Source organism: Salmo salar, chromosome 12, assembly GCF_965601325.2.
Source record: "Salmo salar chromosome 12, fSalSal1, whole genome shotgun sequence".
NCBI lineage: Eukaryota > Metazoa > Chordata > Actinopteri > Salmoniformes > Salmonidae > Salmo > Salmo salar.
In genome coordinates this window covers 16,814,861-16,836,489 of record NC_138302.1, presented here as the reverse complement: position 1 = coordinate 16,836,489, position 21,629 = coordinate 16,814,861, and the positions used below count along the sequence as shown (strand labels likewise).

Here is a 21,629-nt window from a genome sequence, read left to right as displayed (position 1 = left end):
GGACGCCACCGAGATCCCGTTCGCCATTGCCACGGATAACCTAACCTGTCGGGAACGGCGGCTGGGGCCCGACCTGGTTAAAGACCGCGTAGAGGAGGAGCTGCTTAAGGTGATTAAAACAATAACATCGACTTGTCTTTGCTCTAGTTCACCTAAATACTTGTATCATTACTAAATGTTGCCTAGACGTGATTTCACTAGAAACCAATCTGAAAATAAGGTGATGGTTGTGTTTGTATACCGCAGGAGGTGGAGTTGATCAGCAGCATCCAGGCTCTGTTGAATAGAACGCTGAGTCAGGCTGTCAATCAAATCAAGTGAGTGTCACAATTAAACAATAAGGGTTTTTATTTATCAAAACTTGGATGATACAAATTATGACAAGGAAATAAACCAAAGTGCTTTAAAATATACCAAGGGCTAAATGACTTGAAAAACAGACTGTCCTATAAAGTATTAAGTTAAAAAGGAACTAAGCTATAACGTGCAGGAACAGAAAGTACATAAATCAACTCACTGATGGGATGTTCCACGGAGACTATAAGGGGAGTGGCCAGCTCCAAGGCAAGTCTGCAAACCATCAAGTTTTACATTTAGACAATAATGATATAACGTTAAATACAAGCATTATTTTAGCAATAACAGTACACAATATAAATGTATAACTGTACTTAGCTATTTTAAACTCGTCAAAGGGAAAAATAGTTCCACTGGGGTGAGCAGAGGGTGGGCATTTCCCAACGCCCTTCCGGAACCGTATTTTAACCCTGGGATCCAGGTCGGACCTCCTTTATCAGAACACCGCGGCACCCATCACTGCTGAGGAATAGACGCAAACAAGACATTACTTTGAACTGTGACTATTTACTTGAGAATGATAATAGTTAAATTATACCAATGACTGTTACCACGTAAACTATGCAGCATGCACTCAACATAGAAAACAAAGATAGCAAATGTCTAACTGTATTTCTGCAATACAGTTATGTATGGGATATAATAAACAAAAGCTGTGTGTCGCGTCGTCATTTATACTATGTGTATAGTTGTGTGTGTATAGTGCATGAAATGAAAAGGATATTTGTTATGGCCTGTGTACACTTGTTTACCGCGTGGCTCGCTTGTGGGCATGTTGGCAGCAGCAGTTCGGTTGTGCGACAATAATTCATCATAGTAAATTTGTATGAAGATCTGGTTTTTAAATGGGTAAATAGTTAAATCTATTCTCCATTTCATTCATTTATAAACAGTTAAATTAGTAGTGTGCTCTAAACCGCTCTGGTGACAAACGTTGCTGCCCTGTTTCCAATCGGCCACATTGCTGCTGGGAGAACCCATTCAAGTAAATACACTTTGGGGGGGTAAAGACTATACCCGTGTTCGAATACCCATAACATAATGTATACTACATACTTAATGAGTGTATACTATTAGTTAATTTTAGGAAACTGCAAACGAAAGGTATCCTTCCAATTCGGAAGTTGATGCTGTTACTATGCAACTTCTTTCTAGCTTGTTAGTAAAACAAATGACAAGACCGCTTACGACTTCATTAACAATGTCCATTAAGAACGCTCAACGACTATACCGCTAAGAATTACATGAATAATCAAGTCGGTAGGTTGCGTATGTAAATTCACTCTCTCTACTCCGATTTCAGAGCACTCGTCTGTGCCAGAGCGAAGAATAACTGACGAATTTACGAACGCCTAAATTAACACCCATAGAATATGGCCGGTGACATGTAAACATCGGCAAAAAGGCGTAATTCAATTGTTGCCAGCAGCACAGTTGGCCGACAACATGAAAACAACCTAACCAGCTATGCTAGGGCTAGTAAAATTAAGTAGCTTGACTGCCATTGTGAGCGTCCAGTGTGCGCTGTGAACGCTTCAAGAGCAAAACGCCATTTACGAACACACAGTTGGGTAGTTAGAGAGCATATAAATGAGTTAATATACTGGCAAGTTCGATGTATTAGTAGCCAACTAACGGGTTACTTAACTAGCTAACATGCCGAGTGTAGGTTCCGTCCCTAAAGCCGCGGCCCTTGCAACGCAAGGGGAACAACCACTTCAGGTCTCAGAGCGAGTGACGTCACTGAATGAAACGCTATTAGCGCGCACCACCGCTAACTAACTAGCCATTTCACATCGGTTACAACGGCACATAGTGCTGTATTGATATGCTATGAGGTTCCTAAGAATAGCGTAGCTAACAAATTGTCTGGCAAAATCATGTGTAACTTACTTGAAAAGTAATTACTTTATTATGTTGCTCGACATTTTCTTAACATTTGTCATAATTAGTTAAAGCAATGAATTCGCATCTCGTCGGACTTCGCCAGTATACTTTCCGCCATTTTCTTCAAATCTGCAAACGTTGAAGCCACGCACATTGTCGGAAGAACTGCATTATGGGCCCTAAAAGCACGGAAATGTTGTCCACTGCTTGTATACTTTGTATTTTGGGGAATGAAGTACGAAATGCGGGAACTTTTGGTAGACTAACTATAACCAATATGCATACTACATTCAATTTACTTCACACATATAGTATAGTTAGTGCGGTAAGTATAAGTATTTGATCACAGTTTGTATTATTAGCTAACTAGCTACAGTGCAAGTTACCTAACTGAATTAAATATCACCTGTTACCTAACTTCATATTAGCTAGCTATCCTGATGTAATTGTCATTGTAAAACAAACTCCAAATGCATTTGTAGGTGGCTAGCTAACAGCCATGGAAGTGAGTGAAAGGATAGCTGCTCCAACTGTCAAAGAAGGTAGAGTAGGCTATTCTGGATAGGGCAGGTACTGTTGTGTAGTTCCACTCCCTAGAAAGAAGTGAGGACGGAGATAATAGTAACAATATTCAGTGCGGTCTAATTTTAGTATAACGAAGTCTGTTTTCTGTCCTCAGATACAGAACTGTGAAACCCTGTCTGCAGATGAAGAGCAATGGTTCCCAGTCCTGTTCCTGGGGTCTCAAAGGTGTGCACATTTTTATTTTTGCCTTAGTGCTACCCAGCTGATTCAAATGATCAAGTCATCATCAAGCTTCAAGTGGTATTGTGATGCTATCCTTGATATGATCCTGCTGTTGTCACATGCTACACATGCATCTATCCAATGTTATCATGTTTGTTATAAGATATATTATACTTTAGTAATCCACAATGACCAGGTGACGTAAAAGTCTAATGACATTATCTTCCATATTCCTACAGATGCCTTGCAACTGGAGATTTCTTCAAAACGATTGCCTACAGTTACTGTTTAGGGCACTGCACAGTTGGATGACCAGGGCAATCTGGGACTGCCTCATGGGGGATTTCAGGCATCTGTGAAGGCTACCTGTGTCCTGCATAACTTCATGATGATGAATAGGAGGGGACCTGCAACTCTCCACCATGTGCCAGAGGAGAGGTCTGCTGCTCTGCAGGATGTTGCCAGGATGGGGGCCAACAATGCAGCACAGGAGGCAATCTGTGTGCGGGAGACCTTCACCTCCTACTTCCTTGAAGAGGATGCTGTTCCCTGGCAACACCATAGACTACACTATGCACAACCAAAGGCTCTTTTAAGAGCCATTCACATTGCAATAAGTGTATTCTTCCATTTACTGAGCTATGTCAACTGCAGTTATTCAATTCACAGTTTCTCTCCCTTTGATCTACTTCGCAGGTGAGGGTGATGTTTAGGTAGGAGTGGTGTCTGTACAAAAACAAAACAGGCTCTCACCCATTTTGAAAACATTTAGACACCCTATAACCCACACCTACACACTTGTCTATCGATCTGATTGATGGATTGTGTTGTGCAGTAAGCAGGCTCAGGTGTATAACTGTGGCTCCTTCCACCTTCAAATAATAGACAAGAGGACAAACCATGGAGAATAGTAAGGCACTTCATTATTTATATAACTACGCTAAATTGTTTGTACTTGAGTGTCTACATAAAGTACTCTGCAGCCACTTAGTGTGGACACCAGGTGAGGCCACACACAGATTCCTGTTGAACACCGTCTCTTTAACTGACTTATTTTCTCAATAACAGTCTCCTTCACTCTATCCCTCTCTCCCCTTCTCCCGTAATCCTCTAGATCAGTGGTTCCCAAACTTTTTAGTCCCGTACCCCTTCAAACATTCAACCACTGGCTGCGTACCCCCTCTAGCACCAGGGTCAGCACACTCTCAAATGTTGTTTTTTGCCATCATTGTAAGCCTGCCACACACACACTACACGATACATTTATTAAACATAAGAATGAGTGTGAGTTTGTCACAACCCGGCTCGTGGGAATTGACAAAGGGCTCTTATAGGACAAGGGCACAAAATAATATAATAATATTCAATACATTTGCTATTTATTTAACCATTTTACATATAAAACCTTTTGTTCATCGAAAATAAATGTGTTATTGAAATGTGAATCACATTTTTATTTGGCGTACTCGTTTGGGAATACCTGCTGTAGGTTATATCAGCTGTGTCGGTGAACCCCTCCCTCATCTGAACTGGCTTCATAGAGGGCACAGCATGATCAGAGGTGAGAGGTCACTTGGTTGGGTCAACAGGAAGTATTATTAAAGAGTGCTTTACATTGAAATAGAGATGTAGTAGTCCCAGAGTTTTAGAATTTTACCTCCTGATGATTATGATGACTGACGGTGATAGCATGATTAAGCCTTGTTTGTTTTTTTATTCTGTCTCTTGTCTGCAGGTATGTTTTGATGTGGGAGAGGATGCCAACCCCCAGACCCATCATCGCCACCTCACCCGCTGTTAAGATAACCTTCAGGCCAACTTGGGGCCCAAGGCTGGTTAGGAGACATCTCTAGAGACACTTATGTAATTAAGTTTAGTAGCACTGTAATCCTTCCCTGCTCCTCTGTTCTTACCTCTTTCCCTTTGTCTTTTACACTCACACCTCTCTTCCTCTGTTTATATACTGCGAAATAGCAGTGCATTGAAGTACAGATTGTACTTGTATTTAAAAAAAATATTACAATTATAATATTTATAATGTATATATTATTTATAACACTTGGATAATGAACTTCTTTCAATAAAGTGTTTTACATTCTCTACTGGTTGAAGTCTCTCATTTGATGAAATACCACACCTATCTTGTCCTCAGATCAGTGCAGATGAAGGAAATTAGATAGATGAACCTATTTACATGATGCATAGGAAGTGTAGTGTACAGTTTTTTTATTCTGTTTCTATATATATGAATTACAAATCAGCCTTTTAACTAGTTAAATTATGTTTGTAGTCTGTTGCATAGTTAATGTGTAACCAACCATTACTGTCTGTAATACGTAGCTACTCACCCGCAAAGCATGCAAAGGAAAAACCAAGGAGGCCGAGATGCAAAAAGTGCCTATGAAAAGTGCTAACAGGTGATAAACAGCACTGATGTTAAGGCATTGAAGCCCAAACGTATTCTCCTTTTTATTCATCACATTTTATCACTTTGTATCAAGGCCGCCTCGTTTTATCCTTTTCATAGTTTGAGTGAGAGTACCCTCGCACCGACCACTATCCATTGTACCCTGAGTGCAGACCCTCCCACTGGCTTTATGCCCCTTACTGTCTCCTACTGTGTGTGTAACAGAGATGCCAAGCAGACTCTGGAGCTGGACTGGTCTGATAAGTACCAGGCCTACAGTCTGGATGACCAGTGTGGTCGCTACAACAACATGAGTACTGACACACAGTACCATCCCAACTCAGACAACCTACAGGACCAGTGAGTAGCTGTATTATACACACAGTACCATCCCAACTCAGACAACCTACAGGACCAGTGAGTAGCTGTATTATACACACAGTACCATCCCAACTCAGACAACCTACAGGACCAGTGAGTAGCTGTATTATACACACAGTACCATCCCAACTCAGACAACCTACAGGACCAGTGAGTAGCTGTATTATACACACAGTACCATCCCAACTCAGACAACCTACAGGACCAGTGAGTAGCTGTATTATACACACAGTACCATCCCAACTCAGACAACCTACAGGACCAGTGAGTAGCTGCCCAACCAATCAAAAAGGCAGTAACTGTTCATTTGGTTGATAGGAGTTCATGTCATTTTTGCTACATTAAATACATGCTTAATCATGTGGACAAGTATCCTGCCTCTATTGTGTTCTGGAGAAAATTGGGGTTATGTTATTTTACTTGGTAGGGCAGTATTACACATACACACACTCTCTCTCTTTTTTAAATACATATTTTATATCATGTATGAGTGCATACAATTAAGTACAAATTTATGTTTTTAAGATGTTTCTTATCTAAACACACACTATATTTTCCACAAATGTAACACAATACATTTGCAATTCTAACATGCTCCTTGGTATGTGACAATACTTCTATTCAGCTCAGCTTTTTCCTTCAGTTCCTGAAAGTCCTGTTGAAAGTTGTTGAGCTGGGTCTGAGAGCCTTGGACCACGACGGTACCGGTGTGATAAAGATTCACTGTAATAACCTTTAAGTGACTGTCATCCACATACACTTTGACCTGTACGGCATTGTTGATGTCTCTCTCTTCAGTGTCGGAGTAGGTTTGGTGCAGGGCACTACGCCAGGCTGTGGGGTGCGCTGTGTAGAAAACATAGTTGGTTTTGACTCTGTTCCTCAGTGCTTTTTTGTAATCCACTGTCAGAGTCTCAGGATGTTTCCTCAAGACTTCCCCCTTGTGATGTTTCCCAGCCTCAGAATCCATACCTTCAGGGTATGGGATTTCAATGGCCTGCACCACACCTAGATTGATGCTGCCGCTAAGCAGTAAGGGCTTTACTCCAGCGCCCTTAGGTTTTACCTTCAGCGACCGTGAGAGTCCTCGTCCTGTTCTTCCAGAACCCTGGGACATTTCAAATAACGTTGTGAACTTTAAAGTTAAAAAAGATAGTAGGTTTATCTTCAGTATCTCACGTTGTTGTTGTCGTCTATTTAGTCCTGGGCAATCTGGGTAATTTGTCCCTCTGTCCTAATGTTGCCTGTTGAACATGCAAAACATGCAGAGATCAGAATGTTGAAAACAGAAATACTAACTTAGTCTCAATCTTAAAGTGCATACAGCTCATTACAAGTGCCAACAACTGGGTGACACATAGCCTAGAGGTTAAGAGCACTGGGCCTATAATCTGAAAAAATCTGCCGTTCTTCCCTTGAGCAAGGCAGTTAACCCCCAACAACAACTGCTCCCCAGGCGCCGTGGACGTCGATTAAGGAGGGGTTAAATGCAGTTGAATGCATTCAGTTGTGCAACTGACTATGTATCACCTTTCCCTTTCCCAACCAAGGTTTTTTATTATTATTATCGTCCACTACAAAAACTAAAACTAACCATGAAAAAAATACAAGACATCATTCTCTTACCAGGAATAGGATGATTAAAATCGGCAAAAACCGCTGCGACTGGCAGCATATGACTCCAACAGACGAGGTTCCTTCTGCATTTTTCAAAACGAACAAACGCTAAATACTGCAACAGTATTGGATGCCGCCGACACGTGTCTTCCGGCGGTGTTTTGAGCGGGTGCGTATCACATGAAGATGATGCGTCTTGGAATCCCCGAGCTGACAAGGTACAAATCTGTCGTTCTGCCCCTAAACAAGGCAGTTAACCCACTGTTCCTAGGCCGTCATTGAAAATAAGAATTTGTTCTTAACTAACTTGCCTGGTTAAATAAAGGTAAAATAAAACAATTTAAACGTGACAGTGTTTTCCATGTTATCATATAATGTATTTCATGTCCCTATTCATACACAACTAAAAACTACTACTACTACACAGTATTTGTGTTTACTAAGTCCGCCAGATCAGAGGCAGTAGGGTGGTGGTGGAGAGAGCGAGAGAGCAAGAATGTTTTTCTTCTTTCTTCCCCATCAGGGCACTTTGGGATGTGGTGTGTGCGTGAGTAGAGAGAGCGTGACTGATCGAGACAGTTATAGTTGGGTGGGTCATCCGCTGTACTGTAGGTGGCACGTGCTTCAAGAAATGCTTACAGAGAATGCTGCAAGCGGACCTGCTGTTGCCACACACACCAATTCACCATCCCTACCACACACACACACACACACACACACACACACGCCAGTGACCATCACTACTAGCCATTTACCAGAGGATATTATAATCTGGTTGTCAATCTTTACCAGGGTTAATTCGAATTTAAGACACCCAATTCAGGAAGTGATTTTATATTTCAATTTAAAACATAACATTTTTTTAAATAAAAAGCTTCTCCTCTTCCATTTATTGAGAAGTCATTGAATATAGATTTCCTTTTTTCAATTATTTAAGATTACTTCTTGAACTAACTGACTTCAATTCGAATTGACCTCAACCTTGACATTTACAATGGGCAGAAACCTAAACTCACACATCCTAGTGTCACGTCCTGATCATAGAAAGATGTTATTTTCTATGGTAGAGTAGGTCAGGGCGTGACAGGGTTTCTCTCTCTCCATGTTTTCTATGTTTAGGTTCTAATTTTGTATTTCTATGTTGGGGTTTTATTTGGGAGGATCTCCAATTTGCGGCAGCTGGTCCTCGTTGTCTCTAATTGGAGATCATACTTAAGTAGGGGTTTTTCCACCTGGGTTTTGTGGGTGATTAATTTTGAGTTGTGTATGTGTTCATCTCTGCGTCACGGTTTGTTGTTTTTTCATTCAGTGTATTTATGTATTGCATAGTTTCACAGTATAAATAAAATGTGTAACGACACACATGCTGCACTTTGGTCCTCTTCTCCTTTCGACAGCCGTGACACCTAGTCAGTTAAACATTTACGGAAGGCTTTATTTTCATTTCCTTAATCCAACATCCTACAGAACAGCTGGACAGTTCCCCATAAATTATATTGTGGTTTGGTTAGCTATCGAATTCACTGATGTGTGTCGTACACATCCAACAGCGCTGCCTGTTGTGTGTCGTACACATCCAACAGCGCTGCCTGATGTGTGTCGTACACATCCAACAGCGCTGCCTGATGTGTGTCGTACACATCCAACAGTGCTGCCTGTGTGTAGTACACATCCAACAGCGCTCCCTGTGTGTCGTACACATCCAACAGCGCTGCCTGATGTGTGTCGTACACATCCAACAGCGCTGCCTGTGTGTAGTACACATCCAACAGCGCTCCCTGTGTGTAGTACACATCCAACAGCGCTCCCTGTGTGTAGTACACATCCAACAGCGCTGCCTGTGTGTAGTACATCCAACAGCGCTGCCTGTGTGTACACATCTAACAGCGCTGTCAAATTAGGCACCAAGACAGAGTTAGAAGGTAGGGTGTTCACAAACAGACTCAACCAAATCATGAGAAAACAAAGATATAATTACTTGACACATTGGAAAGAATTAACAAACAAAAAACTGCTCAAACTAGAATGATATTTGGCCCTAAACAGAGAGTACACAGTGGCAAAATACCTGACCACTGTGACTGACCCAAAATGAAGGAAAGCTTTGACTATGTCCAGACTCAGTGGTGTGAGCGGACCAAGTCATTTGGTGTCACTCTAAAGCAGAAAGGTGGAATAAACGAGTCAAGAGTAGGTTTTCTTGATTGAACACAGTTCTCTATTGAGGGATTTCTGACAATACAAACACTCCAACACAGTCAATGAGAATCTCCAAAGGAACAACATACATCTTCTTCTTCTTTAGATGACACAGGATCACATTACGATTATCTTCAAACTATAACAACAATCACATATTCGTCACCGTCTTAATGGATCTTCTTGGATAGCACCTCTCTCTCCGTAGCCATTCTCCAGAGATAGTTTATCTTTCCCTCTCTTGCTGGTTCCATCCTCTCTCTTGTAGGGGAAAGAGAATATCTCATTAGTACCGTCAGCTGTGCTTTATTGCCTCTGGTTACCTTGTCTCACATGCCTTGTTGGGCTACTATCCGTGAGCCCAGCCAGCCCTCTGGTGGTCCTTCCACAGTGGGCATAGCATTGCAATGGAAAAAGGCCGCCGTAGGCAGACCTGGCTTTCAAGAGAAGACAGGCTATGTGCACACTGCCCACAAAATGAGGTGGAAACTGAGCTGCACTTCCTAACCTCCTGCCAAGTGTATGACCGTATTAGAGACACATATTTCCCTCGGATTACACAGATACACAAAGAATTCTAAAACAAACCCAATTCTGATAAACTCCTATATCTACTGGGTGAAATACCACATTGTGCCATCACAGCAGCAAGATTTGTGACCTGTTGCCACAAGAAAAGGGCAATGAGTGAAAAACAAACACCATTGTAAAAACAACACACATATGTTGATTTATACTTTTATACCTTTTGTACTTTACCCATTTGCACATCCAGAAATAAGTCTCTCAATGTTGCCGCTTGTTACAGACCCCCCTCAGCCCCCAGCAGTGCCCTAGACACCATATGTGAATTAATTGACCCCATTTATCTTCAGAGCTTGTACTGTTAGGTGACCTAAACTGGGGCACCCTCATAGATATCATCCTGACCAACCTGCCCTCTAAATAAACCTCTGCTGTCTTCAACCAGGATCTCAGCGATCACTGCCTGCGTCCGTAATGGGTTCGCAGTCAAACGACCACCCCTCAACACTGTCAAACGCTCCCTAAAACACTTCAGCGAGCAAGCCTTTCTAATCCACCTGGCCCGGGTATCCTGGAAGGATATTGACCTCATCCTGTCAGTAGAGGATGCCTGGTTATTTTTTTTAAATGCCTTCCTCACCATCTTAAATAAGCATGCCCCATTCAAGAAATTTAGAACCAGGAACAGATATAGCCCTTGGTTCTCTCCAGACCTGACTGCCCTTAACCAACACAAAAACATCCTGTGGCGTTCTGCATTACCCTGACTGTACGTTTGTTTTATTCCATGTGTAACTCTGTGTTGTTGTTTGTGTCGCACTGCTTTGCTTTATCTTGGCCAGGTCACAGTTGTAAATGAGAACTTGTTCTCAACTGGCCTACCTGGTTAAATAAAGGTGAAATATTATTTTTTATTTTTTAAATACAAATAATTGTTACAACACTGTATATATACATAATAGGACATCTGAAATGTCTTTATTCTTTTGGAACTTTTGTGAATGTAATGTTTAATGTATGTTTGTTTCACTTTTGTTTATTATCTACTTTACTTGCTTTGGCAATGTTAACATATGTTTCCCATGCCAATAAAGCCCTTAAATTGAAATTGAATTGAAAAATTGAGAGAGAGAGAGAGAGAGAGAGAGAGAGGAGAGAGAGAGAGAGAGAGAGAGAGAGAGAGAATGTACACAAATGTGAGGCAGATGAGAAAACACTATCTTAAATGATTGAATAGTAGACAAGCCTGATGGAAAATAACTACTCCCATTGGTCACTCACTAGTTCCTGTCACGTCCTGACCAGTGACCAACCCCCATGCGTGGCACTGTAGCCCGGCACTGTGCTGGGCTACAGTGACCATCCAGCCAGGACGGGGTGTGCCAGCCCTGAGCTCCAGACCTCCGGTGCGCCTCCACGGCCCAGTGTGCCCTGTGCCTGCTCTGCGCACCAAGTCTCCTGTGCGTCTCCCCAGTCTGGTGAGACCGGTTCCAGCTCCCCGTAGGAAGCCTCCAGTAATGATCAACGGTCCGAAGCCTCCAACGATAATCCATGGCATGAAGCCTCCAGTGATGATCCATGGCCCGGAGCCTGTAGGGATGATCCATGGCACGAAGCCTCCAGTGATAACCCATGGCCCGGAGCCTCCAGTGATGAGCCATGGCACAAAGCCTCCAGTGATGAGCCATGGCGCGGAGCCTGCAGCAAAGGTCCTCAGTCCAGAGCCTCCAGCGACGCTCCTCAGCCCGGAGCCTCCAGCGACGCCTCTCAGCCCGGGGCCTTCAGCGACACCTCTCAGCCCGGGGCCTTCAGCGATGGTCTGCAGCCCGGAGTCTTCAGCGACGGTCTGCAGCCCGGAGTCACTGTCATGTCCTGACCAGTGAAAAGGGTCATTTTGCCTTAGTAGAATGGTCAGGGCGTGGCAGGGGGGTTGTTTTGTGTGTTTTGGGGGTGGTTATTTTCCGTTTAGTTATTGTACCTGACGGAACTGTTGGTCGTTTGTTATTTTGTAAAGTGTTTCTAATTAAAAGCATCAAGAATGAGCACTATTCACGCTGCGCCTTGGTCTGTTCAGTACGACGTCTGTGACAGTTCCAGTGTAATTGCATCATTACTGTGTGGCAAAGCCCAGTGAAACAGGAAATTCCACTCACACCATATTTATGACAATAAGTACGGGTCAAAAGTAGTACACTATCTAGGGAACATGGTGTCATTTGGGACACAGTCCTGAAGACACTGATTCCCATCAATAGACCACAGACCTATGACTCACTAAAGGGTTTTAAAGTGAAGAATTGGAGGGGTGTGGATATGCTGGTGTGTGTGTGTGTGTGTGTGTGTGTGTGTGTGTCTGCATTTATGTTTCTGAAAAAAACAGGGCCACTGCCATCTTAAACGTATCATTGACATTATTAAAACAATTATTATTCATCAGTTAAAGGGGCAATCCGTAGTTGCTACATCCATTTTTGGACATATAAATGGGTATATAAAATTAGTTAGCACACATAACATAGGCCTATTTTCAGATGAGTACATTTGAAAAATGTGTGTGTGTGTGTTCCTCCATGCACCATTTGTTGTTACCTGATAATTCATTTGGAACCGTGGGGCATTATGGCGTGTCCAGTTACAGTGTTTCCTTGGAAACAGGTCACCTGGCAACGCAGCGCAAATACTAAAAAGTGATTCTTCACTTCCCCTGTGTGGCTCTTGTTTTGTTGCAACTCCGTTAACTACAATCCTGTGTCGGATCGCAGTGTTTTTATAATCAGGTACCACCAATTCGCCACAAAATGTCTTCAGAAGTTTTAGTGCCCAGACATAATTTCGACAGCAGGTCAGTTGCCCAAGCAGGCGATCCGTTCCCGCCTACAGACGCAGAGGCCACATTCAAGGAGGGTTTCTATCCCTCCTCCGGCTTGGCGACGGCGGGGTACCGTTCAGCCAAGTACAGCCCGGAGGAATGGCACATCAATAACTTCTCTACCCTTCACCAGGCCGTTACTGACCGAAACAACGCCGAGAGGATTTGCCATGATTCCAAAACACTGTATAAGGAGACCGAGGCCGGGACTCTGCACACCCAAGCTGAGGGGACGCGGCACCTGGGCGAGAGACTGCAGCATATCCACTTCTGGAAGTCGGAGCTGCAGCGGCACATCGAAAAGCTGGTGGCCGAGACAGACCTCCTCCTGCAGCAGAAGAGAAGGCTGTTGAAGTCGCTAGACGCCACCGAGATCCCGTTCGCCATTGCCACGGATAACCTAACCTGTCGGGAACGGCGGCTGGGGCCCGACCTGGTTAAAGACCACGTAGAGGAGGAGCTGCTTAAGGTGATTAAAACAATAACATCGACTTGTCTTTGCTCTAGTTCACCTAAATACTTGTATCATTACTAAATGTTGCCTAGACGTGATTTCACTAGAAACCAATCTGAAAATAAGGTGATGGTTGTGTTTGTATACCGCAGGAGGTGGAGTTGATCAGCAGCATCCAGGCTCTGTTGAATAGAACGCTGAGTCAGGCTGTCAATCAAATCAAGTGAGTGTCACAATTAAACAATAAGGGTTTTTATTTATCAAAACTTGGATGATACAAATTATGACAAGGAAATAAACCAAAGTGCTTTAAAATATACCAAGGGCTAAATGACTTGAAAAACAGACTGTCCTATAAAGTATTAAGTTAAAAAGGAACTAAGCTATAACGTGCAGGAACAGAAAGTACATAAATCAACTCACTGATGGGATGTTCCACGGAGACTATAAGGGGAGTGGCCAGCTCCAAGGCAAGTCTGCAAACCATCAAGTTTTACATTTAGACAATAATGATATAACGTTAAATACAAGCATTATTTTAGCAATAACAGTACACAATATAAATGTATAACTGTACTTAGCTATTTTAAACTCGTCAAAGGGAAAAATAGTTCCACTGGGGTGAGCAGAGGGTGGGCATTTCCCAACGCCCTTCCGGAACCGTATTTTAACCCTGGGATCCAGGTCGGACCTCCTTTATCAGAACACCGCGGCACCCATCACTGCTGAGGAATAGACGCAAACAAGACATTACTTTGAACTGTGACTATTTACTTGAGAATGATAATAGTTAAATTATACCAATGACTGTTACCACGTAAACTATGCAGCATGCACTCAACATAGAAAACAAAGATAGCAAATGTCTAACTGTATTTCTGCAATACAGTTATGTATGGGATATAATAAACAAAAGCTGTGTGTCGCGTCGTCATTTATACTATGTGTATAGTTGTGTGTGTATAGTGCATGAAATGAAAAGGATATTTGTTATGGCCTGTGTACACTTGTTTACCGCGTGGCTCGCTTGTGGGCATGTTGGCAGCAGCAGTTCGGTTGTGCGACAATAATTCATCATAGTAAATTTGTATGAAGATCTGGTTTTTAAATGGGTAAATAGTTAAATCTATTCTCCATTTCATTCATTTATAAACAGTTAAATTAGTAGTGTGCTCTAAACCGCTCTGGTGACAAACGTTGCTGCCCTGTTTCCAATCGGCCACATTGCTGCTGGGAGAACCCATTCAAGTAAATACACTTTGGGGGGGTAAAGACTATACCCGTGTTCGAATACCCATAACATAATGTATACTACATACTTAATGAGTGTATACTATTAGTTAATTTTAGGAAACTGCAAACGAAAGGTATCCTTCCAATTCGGAAGTTGATGCTGTTACTATGCAACTTCTTTCTAGCTTGTTAGTAAAACAAATGACAAGACCGCTTACGACTTCATTAACAATGTCCATTAAGAACGCTCAACGACTATACCGCTAAGAATTACATGAATAATCAAGTCGGTAGGTTGCGTATGTAAATTCACTCTCTCTACTCCGATTTCAGAGCACTCGTCTGTGCCAGAGCGAAGAATAACTGACGAATTTACGAACGCCTAAATTAACACCCATAGAATATGGCCGGTGACATGTAAACATCGGCAAAAAGGCGTAATTCAATTGTTGCCAGCAGCACAGTTGGCCGACAACATGAAAACAACCTAACCAGCTATGCTAGGGCTAGTAAAATTAAGTAGCTTGACTGCCATTGTGAGCGTCCAGTGTGCGCTGTGAACGCTTCAAGAGCAAAACGCCATTTACGAACACACAGTTGGGTAGTTAGAGAGCATATAAATGAGTTAATATACTGGCAAGTTCGATGTATTAGTAGCCAACTAACGGGTTACTTAACTAGCTAACATGCCGAGTGTAGGTTCCGTCCCTAAAGCCGCGGCCCTTGCAACGCAAGGGGAACAACCACTTCAGGTCTCAGAGCGAGTGACGTCACTGAATGAAACGCTATTAGCGCGCACCACCGCTAACTAACTAGCCATTTCACATCGGTTACAACGGCACATAGTGCTGTATTGATATGCTATGAGGTTCCTAAGAATAGCGTAGCTAACAAATTGTCTGGCAAAATCATGTGTAACTTACTTGAAAAGTAATTACTTTATTATGTTGCTCGACATTTTCTTAACATTTGTCATAATTAGTTAAAGCAATGAATTCGCATCTCGTCGGACTTCGCCAGTATACTTTCCGCCATTTTCTTCAAATCTGCAAACGTTGAAGCCACGCACATTGTCGGAAGAACTGCATTATGGGCCCTAAAAGCACGGAAATGTTGTCCACTGCTTGTATACTTTGTATTTTGGGGAATGAAGTACGAAATGCGGGAACTTTTGGTAGACTAACTATAACCAATATGCATACTACATTCAATTTACTTCACACATATAGTATAGTTAGTGCGGTAAGTATAAGTATTTGATCACAGTTTGTATTATTAGCTAACTAGCTACAGTGCAAGTTACCTAACTGAATTAAATATCACCTGTTACCTAACTTCATATTAGCTAGCTATCCTGATGTAATTGTCATTGTAAAACAAACTCCAAATGCATTTGTAGGTGGCTAGCTAACAGCCATGGAAGTGAGTGAAAGGATAGCTGCTCCAACTGTCAAAGAAGGTAGAGTAGGCTATTCTGGATAGGGCAGGTACTGTTGTGTAGTTCCACTCCCTAGAAAGAAGTGAGGACGGAGATAATAGTAACAATATTCAGTGCGGTCTAATTTTAGTATAACGAAGTCTGTTTTCTGTCCTCAGATACAGAACTGTGAAACCCTGTCTGCAGATGAAGAGCAATGGTTCCCAGTCCTGTTCCTGGGGTCTCAAAGGTGTGCACATTTTTATTTTTGCCTTAGTGCTACCCAGCTGATTCAAATGATCAAGTCATCATCAAGCTTCAAGTGGTATTGTGATGCTATCCTTGATATGATCCTGCTGTTGTCACATGCTACACATGCATCTATCCAATGTTATCATGTTTGTTATAAGATATATTATACTTTAGTAATCCACAATGACCAGGTGACGTAAAAGTCTAATGACATTATCTTCCATATTCCTACAGATGCCTTGCAACTGGAGATTTCTTCAAAACGATTGCCTACAGTTACTGTTTAGGGCACTGCACAGTTGGATGACCAGGGCAATCTGGGACTGCCTCATGGGGGATTTCAGGCATCTGTGAAGGCTACCTGTGTCCTGCATAACTTCATGATGATGAATAGGAGGGGACCTGCAACTCTCCACCATGTGCCAGAGGAGAGGTCTGCTGCTCTGCAGGATGTTGCCAGGATGGGGGCCAACAATGCAGCACAGGAGGCAATCTGTGTGCGGGAGACCTTCACATCCTACTTCCTTGAAGAGGATGCTGTTCCCTGGCAACACCATAGACTACACTATGCACAACCAAAGGCTCTTTTAAGAGCCATTCACATTGCAATAAGTGTATTCTTCCATTTACTGAGCTATGTCAACTGCAGTTATTCAATTCACAGTTTCTCTCCCTTTGATCTACTTCGCAGGTGAGGGTGATGTTTAGGTAGGAGTGGTGTCTGTACAAAAACAAAACAGGCTCTCACCCATTTTGAAAACATTTAGACACCCTATAACCCACACCTACACACTTGTCTATCGATCTGATTGATGGATTGTGTTGTGCAGTAAGCAGGCTCAGGTGTATAACTGTGGCTCCTTCCACCTTCAAATAATAGACAAGAGGACAAACCATGGAGAATAGTAAGGCACTTCATTATTTATATAACTACGCTAAATTGTTTGTACTTGAGTGTCTACATAAAGTACTCTGCAGCCACTTAGTGTGGACACCAGGTGAGGCCACACACAGATTCCTGTTGAACACCGTCTCTTTAACTGACTTATTTTCTCAATAACAGTCTCCTTCACTCTATCCCTCTCTCCCCTTCTCCCGTAATCCTCTAGATCAGTGGTTCCCAAACTTTTTAGTCCCGTACCCCTTCAAACATTCAACCACTGGCTGCGTACCCCCTCTAGCACCAGGGTCAGCACACTCTCAAATGTTGTTTTTTGCCATCATTGTAAGCCTGCCACACACACACTACACGATACATTTATTAAACATAAGAATGAGTGTGAGTTTGTCACAACCCGGCTCGTGGGAATTGACAAAGGGCTCTTATAGGACAAGGGCACAAAATAATATAATAATATTCAATACATTTGCTATTTATTTAACCATTTTACATATAAAACCTTTTGTTCATCGAAAATAAATGTGTTATTGAAATGTGAATCACATTTTTATTTGGCGTACTCGTTTGGGAATACCTGCTGTAGGTTATATCAGCTGTGTCGGTGAACCCCTCCCTCATCTGAACTGGCTTCATAGAGGGCACAGCATGATCAGAGGTGAGAGGTCACTTGGTTGGGTCAACAGGAAGTATTATTAAAGAGTGCTTTACATTGAAATAGAGATGTAGTAGTCCCAGAGTTTTAGAATTTTACCTCCTGATGATTATGATGACTGACGGTGATAGCATGATTAAGCCTTGTTTGTTTTTTTATTCTGTCTCTTGTCTGCAGGTATGTTTTGATGTGGGAGAGGATGCCAACCCCCAGACCCATCATCGCCACCTCACCCGCTGTTAAGATAACCTTCAGGCCAACTTGGGGCCCAAGGCTGGTTAGGAGACATCTCTAGAGACACTTATGTAATTAAGTTTAGTAGCACTGTAATCCTTCCCTGCTCCTCTGTTCTTACCTCTTTCCCTTTGTCTTTTACACTCACACCTCTCTTCCTCTGTTTATATACTGCGAAATAGCAGTGCATTGAAGTACAGATTGTACTTGTATTTAAAAAAAATATTACAATTATAATATTTATAATGTATATATTATTTATAACACTTGGATAATGAACTTCTTTCAATAAAGTGTTTTACATTCTCTACTGGTTGAAGTCTCTCATTTGATGAAATACCACACCTATCTTGTCCTCAGATCAGTGCAGATGAAGGAAATTAGATAGATGAACCTATTTACATGATGCATAGGAAGTGTAGTGTACAGTTTTTTTATTCTGTTTCTGTATATATGAATTACAAATCAGCCTTTTAACTAGTTAAATTATGTTTGTAGTCTGTTGCATAGTTAATGTGTAACCAACCATTACTGTCTGTAATACGTAGCTACTCACCCGCAAAGCATGCAAAGGAAAAACCAAGGAGGCCGAGATGCAAAAAGTGCCTATGAAAAGTGCTAACAGGTGATAAACAGCACTGATGTTAAGGCATTGAAGCCCAAACGTATTCTCCTTTTTATTCATCACATTTTATCACTTTGTATCAAGGCCGCCTCGTTTTATCCTTTTCATAGTTTGAGTGAGAGTACCCTCGCACCGACCACTATCCATTGTACCCTGAGTGCAGACCCTCCCACTGGCTTTATGCCCCTTACTGTCTCCTACTGTGTGTGTAACAGAGATGCCAAGCAGACTCTGGAGCTGGACTGGTCTGATAAGTACCAGGCCTACAGTCTGGATGACCAGTGTGGTCGCTACAACAACATGAGTACTGACACACAGTACCATCCCAACTCAGACAACCTACAGGACCAGTGAGTAGCTGTATTATACACACAGTACCATCCCAACTCAGACAACCTACAGGACCAGTGAGTAGCTGTATTATACACACAGTACCATCCCAACTCAGACAACCTACAGGACCAGTGAGTAGCTGTATTATACACACAGTACCATCCCAACTCAGACAACCTACAGGACCAGTGAGTAGCTGTATTATACACACAGTACCATCCCAACTCAGACAACCTACAGGACCAGTGAGTAGCTGCCCAACCAATCAAAAAGGCAGTAACTGTTCATTTGGTTGATAGGAGTTCATGTCATTTTTGCTACATTAAATACATGCTTAATCATGTGGACAAGTATCCTGCCTCTATTGTGTTCTGGAGAAAATTGGGGTTATGTTATTTTACTTGGTAGGGCAGTATTACACATACACACACTCTCTCTCTTTTTTAAATACATATTTTATATCATGTATGAGTGCATACAATTAAGTACAAATTTATGTTTTTAAGATGTTTCTTATCTAAACACACACTATATTTTCCACAAATGTAACACAATACATTTGCAATTCTAACATGCTCCTTGGTATGTGACAATACTTCTATTCAGCTCAGCTTTTTCCTTCAGTTCCTGAAAGTCCTGTTGAAAGTTGTTGAGCTGGGTCTGAGAGCCTTGGACCACGACGGTACCGGTGTGATAAAGATTCACTGTAATAACCTTTAAGTGACTGTCATCCACATACACTTTGACCTGTACGGCATTGTTGATGTCTCTCTCTTCAGTGTCGGGGTAGGTTTGGTGCAGGGCACTACGCCAGGCTGTGGGGTGCGCTGTGTAGAAAACATAGTTGGTTTTGACTCTGTTCCTCAGTGCTTTTTTGTAATCCACTGTCAGAGTCTCAGGATGTTTCCTCAAGACTTCCCCCTTGTGATGTTTCCCAGCCTCAGAATCCATACCTTCCGGGTATGGGATTTCAATGGCCTGCACCACACCTAGATTGATGCTGCCGCTAAGCAGTAAGGGCTTTACTCCAGCGCCCTTAGGTTTTACCTTCAGCGACCGTGAGAGTCCTCGTCCTGTTCTTCCAGAACCCTGGGACATTTCAAATAACGTTGTGAACTTTAAAGTTAAAAAAGATAGTAGGTTTATCTTCAGTATCTCACGTTGTTGTTGTCGTCTATTTAGTCCTGGGCAATCTGGGTAATTTGTCCCTCTGTCCTAATGTTGCCTGTTGAACATGCAAAACATGCAGAGATCAGAATGTTGAAAACAGAAATACTAACTTAGTCTCAATCTTAAAGTGCATACAGCTCATTACAAGTGCCAACAACTGGGTGACACATAGCCTAGAGGTTAAGAGCACTGGGCCTATAATCTGAAAAAATCTGCCGTTCTTCCCTTGAGCAAGGCAGTTAACCCCCAACAACAACTGCTCCCCAGGCGCCGTGGACGTCGATTAAGGAGGGGTTAAATGCAGTTGAATGCATTCAGTTGTGCAACTGACTATGTATCGCCTTTCCCTTTCCCAACCAAGGTTTTTTATTATTATTATCGTCCACTACAAAAACTAAAACTAACCATGAAAAAAATACAAGACATCATTCTCTTACCAGGAATAGGATGATTAAAATCGGCAAAAACCGCTGCGACTGGCAGCATATGACTCCAACAGACGAGGTTCCTTCTGCATTTTTCAAAACGAACAAACGCTAAATACTGCAACAGTATTGGATGCCGCCGACACGTGTCTTCCGGCGGTGTTTTGAGCGGGTGCGTATCACATGAAGATGATGCGTCTTGGAATCCCCGAGCTGACAAGGTACAAATCTGTCGTTCTGCCCCTAAACAAGGCAGTTAACCCACTGTTCCTAGGCCGTCATTGAAAATAAGAATTTGTTCTTAACTAACTTGCCTGGTTAAATAAAGGTAAAATAAAACAATTTAAACGTGACAGTGTTTTCCATGTTATCATATAATGTATTTCATGTCCCTATTCATACACAACTAAAAACTACTACTACTACACACGTCTACTACTACACAGTATTTGTGTTTACTAAGTCCGCCAGATCAGAGGCAGTAGGGTGGTGGTGGAGAGAGCGAGAGAGCAAGAATGTTTTTCTTCTTTCTTCCCCATCAGGGCACTTTGGGATGTGGTGTGTGCGTGAGTAGAGAGAGCGTGACTGATCGAGACAGTTATAGTTGGGTGGGTCATCCGCTGTACTGTAGGTGGCACGTGCTTCAAGAAATGCTTACAGAGAATGCTGCAAGCGGACCTGCTGTTGCCACACACACCAATTCACCATCCCTACCACACACACACACACACACACACACACACACGCCAGTGACCATCACTACTAGCCATTTACCAGAGGATATTATAATCTGGTTGTCAATCTTTACCAGGGTTAATTCGAATTTAAGACACCCAATTCAGGAAGTGATTTTATATTTAAATTTAAAACATAACATTTTTTTAAATAAAAAGCTTCTCCTCTTCCATTTATTGAGAAGTCATTGAATATAGATTTCCTTTTTT

General features: G+C 42.2%; 1 protein-coding gene and 3 long non-coding RNA genes across 8 annotated transcripts; 2 read left to right on the top strand and 2 right to left on the bottom strand.

Moving 5' to 3' along the window:
* Positions 1 to 2,027: 2,027 nt before the first annotated feature.
* LOC145859408 (uncharacterized) lies at positions 2,028 to 5,089 on the top strand. Its single transcript, XR_014379623.1, has 4 exons — positions 2,028 to 2,569; positions 2,924 to 2,994; positions 3,231 to 4,552; positions 4,727 to 5,089. It is a non-coding gene; the product is annotated as an uncharacterized LOC145859408 (long non-coding RNA).
* Positions 5,090 to 11,072: 5,983 nt separating this feature from the next.
* LOC106564281 (uncharacterized) lies at positions 11,073 to 15,731 on the bottom strand. 3 transcript variants are annotated; one of them, XR_006757892.2, is made up of 5 exons: positions 15,600 to 15,731; positions 14,026 to 14,168; positions 13,867 to 13,919; positions 13,591 to 13,625; positions 11,073 to 13,422 (listed from the first exon to the last, which is right to left on the bottom strand). It is a non-coding gene; the product is annotated as an uncharacterized LOC106564281 (long non-coding RNA). The 3 variants fall into 3 exon arrangements; XR_014379622.1 differs by having other exon boundaries at positions 11,073 to 13,317; XR_014379621.1 differs by having other exon boundaries at positions 11,073 to 13,625.
* Positions 12,919 to 18,438, top strand: LOC106596268 (tektin-4). Of its 3 annotated transcripts, none has more exons than XM_045690828.2 (4): positions 12,919 to 13,458; positions 13,596 to 13,666; positions 16,273 to 16,343; positions 16,580 to 17,785. In XM_045690828.2, the coding sequence occupies exons 1-4, from the start codon at positions 12,919 to 12,921 to the stop codon at positions 16,630 to 16,632; spliced, it is 735 nt and encodes a 244-aa protein (XP_045546784.1). In that variant the 3' UTR covers positions 16,633 to 17,785. The 3 variants fall into 3 exon arrangements, 1 of the variants encoding a protein (XP_045546784.1); XR_014379620.1 differs by lacking the exons at positions 12,919 to 13,458; positions 13,596 to 13,666 and adding exons at positions 15,714 to 15,850; positions 18,076 to 18,438 and having other exon boundaries at positions 16,580 to 17,901; XR_001326632.3 differs by lacking the exons at positions 12,919 to 13,458; positions 13,596 to 13,666 and adding exons at positions 15,714 to 15,918; positions 18,076 to 18,438 and having other exon boundaries at positions 16,580 to 17,901.
* Positions 18,439 to 19,527: 1,089 nt separating this feature from the next.
* On the bottom strand, positions 19,528 to 21,228 carry LOC106593503 (uncharacterized). The gene is made up of 2 exons (XR_001325900.3): positions 20,698 to 21,228; positions 19,528 to 20,315 (listed from the first exon to the last, which is right to left on the bottom strand). It is a non-coding gene; the product is annotated as an uncharacterized LOC106593503 (long non-coding RNA).
* Between the last annotated feature and the right edge of the window lie 401 nt (positions 21,229 to 21,629).

Bases quoted from the DNA above. Each gene is read 5' to 3' on its own strand.
- LOC106596268 (XM_045690828.2), top strand. From the start codon at position 12,919: ATGTCTTCAGAAGTTTTAGTGCCCAGACATAATTTCGACAGCAGGTCA. The intron at 13,459-13,595 runs GTGATTAAAACA...TGTATACCGCAG, and splicing joins TAGAGGAGGAGCTGCTTAAG to GAGGTGGAGTTGATCAGCAG. The intron at 13,667-16,272 runs GTGAGTGTCACA...TTCTGTCCTCAG, and splicing joins CAGGCTGTCAATCAAATCAA to ATACAGAACTGTGAAACCCT.